Genomic DNA, 13,975 nt, shown 5'->3' on the forward strand with positions numbered 1-13,975 from the left:
TTATACATAGAAAACCCCAAAGAATCCATTGTAAAACTATTAGAAATAATAAAAAACTACAGCAAAGTTTCAGGGTATGAAATCAACTTACATAAATCAGTAGCATTTCTATACTCTAATGATGAGCTAACAGAAAAAGAACACAACACCATTCACAATTGCAACAAAAAGAATAAAATATCTTGGGGTAAATTTAACCAAAGAAGTGAAGGACCTATACAATGAAAACTACAAGACTTTCCTGAAAGAAATTGATGATGACATAAAGAGATGGAGAGACATTCCATGCACGTGGATTGGAAGAGTAAACATAGTTAAAATGTCCATACTACCTAAAGCAATGTACAGATTCAGTGCAACGCCAATCAGAATCCCAATGACGTTCTTCATGGAAATAGAACAAAGAATCCTAAAATTCATATGGGGCAACAAAAGACCCCGAATTGCTAAAGCAATCCTGAGAAAAAAGAACAAAGCTTGAGGCATCACAATCCCTGAATTCAAAACATACTACAAAGCTACAGTAATCAAAACAGCATGGTACTGGTACAAAAACAGGTGCACAGATCAATGGAACAGAATTGAAAGCCCGGAAATAAAACCACACATCTGTGGACAGCTAATCTTCGACAAAGGACCTGAGGGCATACAATGGAGAGAAGAAAATCTCTTCAACAAATGGTGCTGGGAAAACTGGACAGCCACATATAAAAGAATGAAAATTGACCATTCTTTTTCACCACACACCAAAATAAACTCAAACTGGATCAAAGACCTAAAGGTAAGACCTGAAACCGTAAGGCTTCTAGAAGAAAATATAGGCAGTACACTCTTTGACATCAGTATGAAAAGGATCTTTTCAGACACCATGTCTTCTCAGACAAGGGAAACAATAGAAAGAATAAACAAATGGGACTTCATCAGACTAAAGAGCTTCTTCAAGGCAAGGGAAAACAGGATTGAAACAAAAAAGCCCAGCAATTGCGAAAAAATATTTGCAAGTCGTATATCAGACAAAGGGTTAATCTCCATAATATATAAAGAGCTCACACAACTCAAAACAAAAAGTGAAACAACCCGATCAAAAAGTGGGCAGGGGACATGAACAGACATTTCTCCAAAGAAGATATACAGATGGCCAATAGGCACATGAAAAGATGCTCATCATCACTGATCATCAGGGAAATGCAAATCAAAACTACACTAAGATATCACCTTACACCTGTTAGAATGTCAAAAATAACCAAAACAAAAAGTAACAAATGTTGGAGAGGTTGTGGAGAAAAAGGAACCCTCATACACTGCTGATGGGAATGCAAACTGGTGCAGCCACTATGGAAAACAGTATGGAGATTTCTCAAAAAATTAAAAATAGAAATACCATATGACCCAGCCATCCCACTACTGGGTATCTATCCAAAGAACTTGAAATCAGCAATTCCAAAAGTCCCATGCACCCCTATGTTCATTGCAGCATTATTTACAATAGCCAAGATGTGGAAGCAACCTAAGTGCCCATAAGCTGATGATTGGATAAAGAAGATATGGTATATACATACAATGGAATACTACTCAGCCATAAAAAAGGATAAAACCCTCCCATTCACAACAACATGGATGGACCTTGAGGGTATTATATTAAGTGAAATAAGCCAGATAGAGAAAGACAATCTCTGTATGGCTCCACTCATATATATAAGGTAAACATGTAGACAAAGAGAGCAGATTAGTGGCTACCAGGGGAAAGGGATGTTGGGGGTGAGCACAAAGGGTGAAGTGGTGCACCTATAACACGACTGACAAGCAATAACGTACAACTGAAATTTCACAAGGTTATAAAGTATCATGATCTCAATAACAAGTTAAAAAGAGAGAAAGCAAACAACAGAAATGGTCAATAAGCACATGAAAAGGTGCTTAACATAGTTAACCATCAAGAAAATGTATATTAAAACCATAAAGAGATACCACTATCTAGACACCAGAATGGCTAAGATTAAAAACAATGACAATACTGAGAGTTGACAAACACGTGGAGCAACTGAAACTCCCATGCCTTGATGATGGATGTACAGCTATGTGTCGCTTAATGATGGGGCCATGCTCTGAGAAACGCTTCATTAGGCAATTTCTTCATTGTAGACGCCACAGAGTGCGCTTACACACATAGATGGTACAGCCTACTATGCACCTGGGCTATATGGTGCTAATCTTATGGTACTACTGTCGTATTTGCAGTCCGTCATCGATAAAAACATCATTATGCAGCACACGGCTGTATAAAAAAGCACAATCACTTTGAAGAATTGGTGCATCTTATGAAGTCAAATGCCTACTCCTTTACCAGGAAATTCCATTCTTAATTATAAGTCCACGGGAAATGAATGTATATGTCCACAAAAGGACTCAACACAAAGTTTTTCATAGCAACTTTATTCATAATAGTCCCAAACTAGAAACCATTCAAATGTCCATCAATAGGAGAATCAATGTTTTCTTACATTCCAGTAGCTTACTCAAATAATGTATTACCACTCAGCAATTAACAATGAATGAAGTGTTGATTCACATGACAACATGGGTAAGTCTCAGAAACATTACATGTAGCAATACAAGTCAGGGGCAAACTGTGCATACTATATAATTCCATTTATATGTAGTTCAAGAATAGGCAAAAATAAACAATTTTGATAGTAGTCAGAACAGCGCTTTACATCTGGGGTGAGAATGTTATTGACAGAAAAGAAAGCAGAGGGCACTTTTGCGTGATCAAAACGTTCTTTATATTGATGTGGATAGTGGTCATATGAGTAGATATATAAAAGAAGTATTGAGCGCTCTGTATGAGATTTTTTTCATTTTATTGTATGCAAAATATAATTCAATAAAATAATGTAAAAAAAATTGGATACACCTGAAGAGAGAAGTGGTAAACTGAAGTTCAGAGGTTAGTAGCCCAACTGAAAACCAAAAGGTAAAAGGATAGGAATAGAGAAACAAGCACAAAATCAAAAGTGCGGAACACGGGGTGATTGGAACCCCAAGAGGGCGATGCAGGAAAAGTAGTATTTGAAGACACAGGGCTAGAAAATTTCAAAACTTTTCAAAAACACTGACCAAGGGAGCACTCCCAACATCCTAGCAAAACAGCTGAGTACAAAGAGAAAGTTCTAGGATTAGCCACAAGAGAAAAGGCATATTTCCTTTTAAAGAAATGAAATAATAAAGCATATTTAACGAATCAAAGAAATGAAAGCAAGAAAGGAGATGGAAAGGAATACAGGAATGCACTGTGAAACAGCAGCATAAATACATCCATAATTCTGCAAGTGCAGTAGACTAAACACAAGAGCATCAGTCTTCGTGTTGTTTAGGAAAATCAACCACATGCTGGTTGACTTTAGGGCAAGAAGCACTATGAGAGACAAAGAAAAATTTCATCGTGATATATGGTTTGATCCACCAGGAAAATAAAACCATTTTAAATGTTAATGCACTTGATAACATATCCTCAAAATACATAAAGAAAAGATATAACTAAAAGGAGAAGTAGGCAAATCAACAATAGCAGTGGGATATTTAGCACATATTCTCAGTAACTGGTAAAACAAGCAGGTAAAGAACAGGAGATACAGAGCAGATGTGAACAATAAAAATTTTTAAATGAACATAATTGGCATAAAAAAGCACTACAACCATAAACTACAGATTACACATATTTTCAAGCACATACGGATGATTATCAAAATTAACCATATACTGGGTTACAACAACCCTCAACATATTTAGAAATATTGAAAACATAAAATATAGTCTCTCTGATTACGCTGGAATACAGTTTAGAATTAATATAAAAAGACAACTAAATATCTCCATGAGTTTGGAAATTGAGCAAAACACGTATAAATAATCCATGGGTCCAGTAAGAAATCTCAATGAGAATTTGAAAATGTTTTGAACTGAATTATAATGTAAACTTAATCAAAATTAGTGGGAAGCAGCTAAAACCATGTTTAATGGGGAAATTTAAAGTGCTTGATGCATATATTAGAAAAGAAGAGAGGCAGAAAATCATGAGCAAAGAAACTACTTCAACAAGCTGTAATAAGAATAGCAAATTAAATACAAAGAGAGAAGAAAGAAAATAATAAACATAGGAGAAGAAATTAATGAAATTTTTAAAAACATAAAAAAGAGAAGCTCAGCAAAGTCAATTTCATCCTTTTAATCAAAGTGTTTAGTTTAGTTATACTTAAAGCATTATTGATAGATTTGGACTAGATCCCCGATGTTACTACTTTTTTGTACCGTTTATTTCTTGTGCTTCCCGTCTTCTTTACTGCTTCCTTTTAGGATAACAAAATGCCATTGTGAGACTCCATTTTCATTCCTCTACTGGTGTTTTAATCTCTTTATATTTGTGTGTGTGTGTTTATATTATACCACAACACACAGAATATAAAGATTTACAAAAAACACAATTCCATTTACCTATCCCTGTCCTTTGTGATACAGCTGAATATATTTTACATCTGCCCCTCTAATACATGACAATACCTTGTTATAACCTTTAACTAAGTAGGAAGTGGCATTTTACAGAAATTAAAAAGAGAGAAAGGATAGTCTTTTATGACTGCTCACAGAGTTACCATTTCTGATGAACACTCCTATTTCTTGTAGATCTGAGTTTTCATGTTCTGCATTTCTCTTAGTCTAAATAACTTCGTTATCAGGTTTTGTATCATAGATCTGCTTGAATCAAATTCTATCAATCTTTATTCATCAGAACATGTCTTTACTTACTATTAACTTTTGGAAAATCTGTTTTTCTGCATATAGAATTCAACGTACAGTTTTTCCTTTCAGCACCTTAAGGTGGTCCTTCCATTGTCTCCAGCCTCCACTGCATCTGAGGAGCAGTCAGCCTTCATTCGCATCGTTGTTGCCCAATGTGCGCTGTGTCTGCTCTTCTCTGCCTGCTTGTAGGATGTTGTCTCTATCTTTGGTTTTAGCACTTTCGCTGTGATACGGCTGTATGTCCTTCTCCATATTTGCTGGGCATGGTTTTGCTGAGCTTCTTGAATCTGTAAGCCGATGTTTTTCACCAATTATGGAAAATATTAGGCCATTCTTTCTCTAAATATTTTTGCCTTCCCTGTTTTCATTCTCTTCTCCTTTAGATACTCCATTTACATGTATGTTAGATCTGTTCATATTGTCCCACAGATTCTTGAGGCTGTGCTCCTTTTCTCACACTTTTGTGTATGTTTTATTTTAGATAATTTCTAGTGAAATTTATTCAAGTTCACTGACCTCTTCTCTTTCCTCCAACCTACAATTAACCCTATCAGGTGAAACTTTCAGTTATTGTTTGTAGCTTTTATTCTTTGGCTGAAATTCTCCATCTGTTCCCTAATTATGAACATATTATACTTAAAGTCCTTGAAAATACTTAGAATAGCTACTTAGAGCAATTATTTGATAACTGAAACATCTGGATCATCTCTGGCTCTCTTTCTATCAACTGTGTTTTCTATTTGTCTTTTAGCCACATCTTGCTTTATTGTATTGTAATATTTTACTGGTAGACATTGTGAATGATACCTCACAAAGACTGATTTTTTTCACCATCCTGTGAAGTGTGGTGATTTTTTGTTCTAGCAGAGAGTTATATTACTGCAAGATCTTACAGGCTTAGTTATATGGTTTGTTAGGGATTTAATTTTTACATTGTTAGGTTGAGTCTGTTTTGGTTTTGATCTCAGTTTTTTCCCATTTTTTTTAATTTATTTTTTCCAGTTTTATTGAGATATAATTGACATATAACATTGTGCGAGTACAAGGTGTACAACACATTGATTTGGTATGTTTATGTATTGCAACATTGTTACCATCTTGGCATTAGCTAATACCTTCATCATGTCAATTACCACTTCATTTTTGTGGTAAGAACACTTAAGATCTATTCTCTTAGCAACACTCAATTATATAATACAGTATTTTTAGCTATAGTGACCTTGATGTACCTTAGATCTCCAGAACTTGTTAATCTTATAACTGGAAGTTTGCACATTTGACCAATATCTCCCCATTTCCCCCAGCCCCCAGCCCCTGGTAAACACTACCCTACTATCTGTTTCTCTGAGTTTGGCTTTTTAGATTCCACATGTAAGAGACATCATGCAGTATTTGTCTTTCTTTGAATATTTCACTCAGCATAATGCCCTCAAGTTTCATCCAAGTTTTACAAATGTCAGATTTCCTTCTTTCTCATGGCTGAACAGTATTCTATTATCTATATATGGTATGGTATATATATATATATATATATACACACACACACACACCACATTTCCTTTATCCATCCATCCGCTGACGGATGCTTAGGTTGTTTCTATATCTTGGCTTTGTGAACAATGCTGCAAGGTATGTGGGAGTGCAGATAGCTCTACAAGATCCTGATTCACTTCCATTAGATATATACGTGGATGTGGGCTTGCTGGATCATGAGGTAGTTCTATTTTTAATTTTTTGTGGAACCTCCATACTGTTTTCTATAGTGGTTGTGACAATTTGCATTCCCACCAACAATGCACAAGGGTTCCCTTTTCTCTACATCCTTGCCGACACTTGTCATCTCTTGTCTTCTTGATGACAGCCATTCTAACAGGCGTGAGGTGCTATCTCATTGTGGTTTTGATGTGTATTTGAGTGACCTTAGCCTTAAGATAAGTCCTTTAGTCCTGGGACACAGTCTTTCCTTGCTAGGTGTGGCCCTTCTTGGGTTTTAGTGGAGGTACTGAGGTGTTTACCAAGCCCCTATAACTTCTTGGGACTCGAAGTTCAAACTCAGTCTGTCCCGTGATTGGCTGTAACTGAGATCTCTGCCCCTGAGCCTTCCAGACATTGCTTTTCCTTTGTCTCCTTTAAGGGCCCCCCCCTTCACGCACAGTTCAGGTATCAGTCAATGACTGGGAGATTCCCAATCCTGTGGTTTCCTATTTTTTCTGAGACATTCATCCTTTATTTCCCTCTGCCTTGGCAGCTGCAATCTCTGTCCTTTGACACGTCAGACCGAGAAGACACCAGCCTTCTGTTGAGTAGCAGGTGCCCTATGCTCAGCTGACCCTCGAGTTTCCACAGGGAACAATCTGTGTGACATTCCCTCAAGGTTTGAATCCTATCCAGTTTCTGCCTGGTTTAGGTCACTCTGAGGTGCTTGAAATAGTTGTGGCATGAAAAAATATTTATTCTGGAGTTTATGATTGCTATCTGTGTGAGGGCTGGTCTGACATAATCTACTTCAAGATTATAGAACCAGAAACAGCCTATTTTCTCCTTTTTAATGTCTATTTTTCTAAAAATCTTTTAATATGCATACATTTACTCCAACATAAAAAAAGAACAAGAGGAATTGCTGAGAATTTGGTTATTGGGGCTTGAGAAGAAGAAGTTCGACATTTCTGGGGTATTGGTGGGCCACCCACAAGTGCACACACAGGCCGACAATGAAATACGATGCTTCCAGTATGAACTGATCAGAATGACCGGGAATGACACGTAAAGAATTACACGGTCTCTTTTAAACTAAAAGAAGCAGTTTACAAAATAATAATTACAAAGTGGTTCTATATTTATTAAAGTCTGTGTATGTGTGTTAATATACACAAGCAGGAAAAATGATTTGCACCAGAATGTTAACAATGGCTACCTCTGGATGGAATTACAAGTGTTTTGCTTTTTTATTTTCTCCTTTTAAACATCTATATTTTCTAATTTTATTAGCATAAAATTCACATTTGCTATGAAAAGAAACCCCATGGTCCTCTTCAGGGAACTCCTGCAACACAGAGAGTAACGGAAATTCGGAGTGGACCTGAGTTAGGAGAGAGCACTGTCTTGGGCTTCCTTGGCTGGGGGTCCTCCATGGTGACTCTGGACAGTCACCTCAGCAGAGTGCCTCCTGCTGGGGGATGGCGGACGGGCAGCTCTCATGCCAATTCAGGCTTCAGAGTTCATTCATGTCTGGGAGCATTTCCTGCAGCCTCTCTTCCTCTGGAGTCAGAGCAGCCAGGCAGGTCCGATCTCTGGAGGTTGAAGCTGTGGTGTGGGGGCCACTACCAGTCTCAACAAGACTCAGCTGACCAGCCACCTCCTGCGTCCTCCTGTGCGAAGCTCAGAGGCTCCCGGATTGCACTGCAAACTCTGCTACTGGCCACCATTCAAATGCCCCTTCCCAATTTCCACAGGTTTACAAACCTCACAATCATAATGTCTGTCACAGATTAGGGAAAAATAAAGAGAATGCCCCATCCCCTGACTAACCGTGTGAAAAAATGCCTCTTCCCAGCCTCTCCAAAACTAAGTGTAATGGTAGAAATTGTGGTAGAAATGATCTCTGTGCCATGAATTCATTCTCTCAGTCAGCTGATGATCACTGGGGGCCCGTCATGGGCCTGGTGCACAATGCTTCCAAAACGAGTTAATTTAGAAAAGTAAATCTCTGGTGCAGGGATAAGAAGGTGAACAAGGCATTGTCCCTGAGACAGCCAACATGGAGGGGGACAGACTTGCTCAGGGAAGACAGCAGCCCCCACAAGACCTGAAGCCTCGTTCTCTCAAAGGGTCCCTTTCTGCCCACGTCCGTCCAAAGCACACACGGACCCCATACCCCTGTCCCCAGTGCTGCACAGTTAAATTTCAAGAGGAAAGGATGGGGCTCCAGCTGCCCTTCCCTGTGAGCTTCAATGACGCCCAAGTCCTCCTGCAGCCAGGGCCTGACAAGGAAGAGCCCAACTGGATCGCCGGTTGGTGGTGAAGGGAGAAGCCGGTTGGTGGTGGAGGGAGAAGGAAAGGAATCAGTGGTCGCAGTTCACTTCCCACACTGATGCCTGTAACATCCTTAAATTGGAGACTTGAAGACGCCTAATCCTTCGGTGCCATCCCTATCAAAGTCCCAAAGACATTTTTCACAGATGTAGAACAAATAATCCTAAAATTTATATGGAACAACAAAATGCCCCAAATAGTCAAAGCAATTCTGAGAAAAAAGAACAAAGCTGGAGGCATCACACTACTGATGCCAAAGTGCACTTCAAAGCTACAGTAACCAATACAGTGTGGAGTTGCAGAAAACAGACACACAGATCAAGGGGATCGAATCGAGAGCACAGAAAGAAAGCCACACACCTATGCAAGCTAATTTTTGACAAAGGAGCCAAGAACATAGAATGCAGAAAAGAAAGTTTCTTCAATAAATGGTCTTGATAAAAGTGGACAGGGACATGCAAAAGAATGAATGCACACCATACACAAAAACTAACTCAAAATGGATTAAAAACTTGAATGTAAGACCTGGAACAATAAAACTCCCTGAAGAAATCATAGGCAGTATATTCTTTGACATCAGTATTAGCGGTATATTTTGAATACCGTGTCTCCTCAGGGAAGGGAAACAAAATAAAAATAATCAAATGGGATTACTTCAAAATAAAAAGTTTCTGCATGGCAAAGGAAATCATCTACAAAATGAAAAGATGCCCTACCACCTGGGAGAAGATATTTGCAAATCATATATCTGATAAAGGGTTAATATCCAAAATATATAGAGAACTCATACAACTCAACAACAAAAAACAAACAACCCAATTAAAAAATGGACAGTGGATCTGAACAGACATTTTTATGAGGAAGACATACTGATGGCCAACAGGCACATGAAAGAATGTTCAACAGCACTAATTATTAGGGAAACACAAATCAAAACCACAATGACATATCACCTCATGCCCATCAGAATGGCTATAGTTAATAAGACAAGAAACAACAAGTGAAGGAGAGGATGTGGAGAGAAGGGAACCCTCATACACTGCCGGTGGGAGTGCAAACTGGTGCAGCCACTAAGGAAAACAATATGGAGATAAAAATTAAGACTAGAACTTCCATATGATCCGGGTATCCCACTTCTGGGTATTCATCCAAAGAACATGAAAACACTAATTCGAAAAGATACATGCACGCCTATAGCCACTGCAACATTATTCACAATAGCCAAGACTTGGAAACACCTAAGTGCCCACCAACAGATGAATGGATAAAGAAGATGTGGTCTATATCCACCGTGGAATACTACTCAGCCATGACAAGAGATGAAATCATGCCATTTGGGACAACATGAATGGACCTTCAGGACATAATGCTAAGCCAAATAAGTCGGACGAAGAAAGACAAATACCACATTATTTCACTCATGTGTGGAAGATAAAAACAACAATAACAAACAAACACATAGATTCAGAGAACAGATTGGTCGTTACCAGAGGGGAAGAGGTGAGGGGAGGGCGGAAGGGATAAAGGGGCACACGTGTATGGCGACAGATGACAGCTAGACTCCTGGTGGTGAACACGATGCAGCCTATATGAAGTCGAAATATAATGATGTACACCTGAAATTTATATAATGGTATAAAACAAGGTGACCTCAATAAAAAGAAAAAAAAAGAAAAGGCCTGGTCAAAATATTACGCTAAACAGTAACAAAACTCTTTGGAAGATCACTCGTGGAGACTTTCCTTCCAGGGAGAACCCATCCTCCTGAAGCCCCACCCTTCCCCGCCGCAGGCTCGCTGCTCCGCCCAGACGAAGGCAGAGGCAGCCTCGGGCGTGAACCGAAGGAGCGGGCGCGGGGGCCGGGGGAGCGCTCCGCCCAGAGCCCGGAGACTCGGGCATCTTGGGGAAGAGGATTCCTAGCGAGGGCTAGAGAAAGGGAGCGTCCACACCGATGATTTCCTGCATCGTCTCCTGCTTCTCAGTTCACACAGCTGTCACGCAGGTCACCCCTTGATGGTACAGAGCAGGACGCCGAGGGTCTGGGAAGGTAAGGGGCTTCCCGAGGCCCTAGGGGGCGGCGGCTCCAGAGCCGGTTCCGTGGTCCCTCCAGGGGGCAGCGGGATGTGCCCTCAGGAAGCAGGGGCCGGGTCCCCGACGCCAGTATACGCCCCGCCTCAGGGAAGGCTGGCCCTGGGCGGTGCCTGCTGCCCACCCTCCAGGGCGGAGGTGGCGGGTCCGCGTGGGGCGCACAGACCGCGGCTGCGGGAGAGCACTCTCCTGAGGGCGGCCTTGACGTCCGTGTTCCTCAGCGAGTAGATGAGCGGGTTCAGGGAGGGCGCCACTGAAGTGTAGACCACCGACACCACCTTGTCCTTGTCGAGCGCGTAGCTGGACGCGGGGCGGATGTAGGTGTAGACGACGGTGGAGTAGTACATGGACACCACCAGGAGGTGCGAGGAGCAGGTGGAGAAGGCCCGCCGCTGGCCCGCGGCCGAGCGGATGCGCAGGATGCTGGCGATGATGCAGCCGTAGGAGAGCATGGTCACGGAGAAGCTCCCCAGGGCCAGGACCACATCCGCAGTGAAGGCCATGGCCTCGTTCAGGCGAGTAGGGGCACAGGAGAGCTTCAGCAGCGGGGGGATCTCGCAGAAGAAGTGCTCAACCACGTTGGAGCCGCAGAAGGGCAGGCGCCCCGTGAAGACCGTGTTCACCGTGGTGTTGGTCAGGCTGACTGCCCACACGGCCGAGGCCAAGAGCACGCACACCCCGGGGCCCATGAGGGCACCGTAGTGCAGGGGCCGGCAGATGGCCACATAGCGGTCTAAGGCCATAGCGGAGAAGAGCAGCAGCTCAGCCCCCAGGGACCAGGTGAAGAAGAAGAGCTGGGCCATGTAGCCCCCGAAGGAGATGGTCCTGCCAGCCACCATGCTGCCCAGCAGCTTGGGGAGGATCGTGGAGGTGCAGAGGATGTCCACCGTGGCCAGGTTGACCAGGAAGAAGTACATGGGGGTGTGCAGGGCAGGGCTGGAGCCGATGAGCAGCACAATGAGCAGGTTTCCAGAGAGGGCCACCATGTAGAGGAGAAGGAAGGCGGGGAAGAGCAGTATTTGCAGCCCAGGCGTTTCTGAGAATCCCAGAATGAGGAACTGGGTGACCAGGGTCTGGTTCATCCTGGCCTGGTGGACGCAGCTCTGAGTCCTCCTGGGCACCCGGGGCTGCTCTGACACTGGCTGTCGAGGAAAGAGGGGCCCACTGTTTTAACTTGTTCTGAACATTCCATCCTGCAGATGCTTGTGTGACCCATTAGAAAGAGAATTTCAGGTCCTACTTTGGTAATGACAATGGAGATTTGTGCCCCTGATAGCTTTGGAGACCAGGATCACGGCAGTGGGAGCAGCTGTCCCCTGAGGTTAGAGAAGCTCCATCCTCACCCCTCTCCTGGCAGGTGTGGGACTGAGACGGCCACTCAGAAAAATCACTGGACTTGGGTCCTGGTCAGTGTGGGCTCGTCTTTCCCCGGCTCCCGTGGGGCCCTGAGCACGTGGCAGCCGGGGTGGTGGGCTGACAGGGAAACCAGGATCCTGAGCTCCATCTACTATTTGAAAATCGTGACAGTTGTGTTTACGTCCTGGTCATACACTCAGACTGTGCCTGGGAACAGAGATAGGGGAAAAGCACCTCAATAAATCAGAGAGAGCTTGTTTCTAAAAGCCCCAGGACTCCTGCCTAGACTGACCACATCCAGCGGCACTGACACACGGGCACTGGAAGCCAGGGGCCGGGCCTGCATGTCGGGGACAGGGTGGGACCCGAGCTCTGTTTCCACTCCAGAGCCTGCTGCTGTCTGCCCCGCACGGCCCACAGAAGGGCCCCCAAAATCAGAGACACATCACCACCAGACTCCTCAGCTGAATCGGAAAGATGTCCCAGGACAAACCTGAGACAGTGGGAGCCGAGGCTCGTGCATGCCAGCTTCTGGATGACGAAGCAAGTGCAGATGGCTTGGCTCCCTGTAGATTATTGCTCTAATGTGGGGGCACTGAGCTTATTTTGAAATACTGCACCTTGATATTTCTCTATTGACACCATAGCCCTTTCATTAAAAGGGAGGCTTTCATACATTCACATAAGCTGACGGCTTCGCACACTATTTCCTGGCACAGGCTTAGGTCTGGTCCTTCTGCTTTAGAGTCAGTGTCCGGGAGATGTACGACTGTCACTAAATGTTACGAGGAGGTGTCCCTGTGAGAGGGTGTCCGAGAATGACCAACAAGATCACAACTGGAATGTGCTCATTGGTGTGGAAAATGCTGACAATTTTCCACAAAAGTCTGTTACATTAAAAGAGAGAAAGAGAGAGACAGCAATTTTATACTACATTTTGTCTATGTTGCTCATTTTCCTTTTCTTATATCACTAGAAAAGCTTCTTCCTTAAACGTGACATCCAAAGGGGTCCCACAGCTCTTAGTACAGAGCAAATGTAATTATCCACTATTCTCAAAACATTCCTGTTTATGTTTAAAATACACACAATACACAGAATCCACATTCACTTACAGTGGGTGCTTACAAAAGATGGAGAAATCTTTCTGGAATTCCTGGTATCTTCTCAAGAAACTTCCTTCTTGTTCCTAAGAAAAAGAAACTTTATAGAGTTGTCAGAAATCGTTACAAAATAGAGTTGTTTTTAAACAAAAGTACGGAGGGTGCCAGCTGTGTCCAAGAGCAGGGTCAGTGGGAGATTTGTGGCCGGAGCTCGAGGAGCCCTCTTGCATCGGGAACAGGCAGAGACATGCTCTGGGTGGTGCTGCAGGGCCTGAGGGGCCAATTAGCACAGAACCTGCTCTCCCTGATGAGGTGGAACCAGCCTTGGGCTCAGGACTCTCCAGAGAAGCTGACCAGCACCTGGGGGACAGATGTAATCACCACCGAGAGAGAACTGACGACGTTCTCGGCACCTGCGGGTGTTTCCTGGCTGGAACAGGGGCTGGTGCTTGGCGGTAAGCGTCCAGGGACTGGCTGTCCAGCAGCAGCAGCAGGGTTAGCTGAAGGACAGACAGAGCTGGTGGACATATCAGACAAAGAGGGTGTCATGGCGCTGAGCCAGTGAACCAACGAACCACCCTTTCTGCTGAGAGCAGACA

General features: G+C 42.9%; 1 protein-coding gene across 1 annotated transcript; it reads right to left on the bottom strand.

Annotated features, from left to right (window-relative positions):
* Positions 1 to 11,003: 11,003 nt before the first annotated feature.
* On the bottom strand, positions 11,004 to 12,179 carry LOC106841098 (olfactory receptor 13G1-like). The gene has a single exon (XM_014856900.3). It carries the CDS (start codon positions 11,997 to 11,999, stop codon positions 11,004 to 11,006), a length of 996 nt encoding a protein of 331 aa, XP_014712386.3. The 5' UTR covers positions 12,000 to 12,179.
* Positions 12,180 to 13,975: the final 1,796 nt, after the last annotated feature.

Source organism: Equus asinus, chromosome 2 (genome assembly GCF_041296235.1).
Source record: "Equus asinus isolate D_3611 breed Donkey chromosome 2, EquAss-T2T_v2, whole genome shotgun sequence".
Lineage (NCBI taxonomy): Eukaryota > Metazoa > Chordata > Mammalia > Perissodactyla > Equidae > Equus > Equus asinus.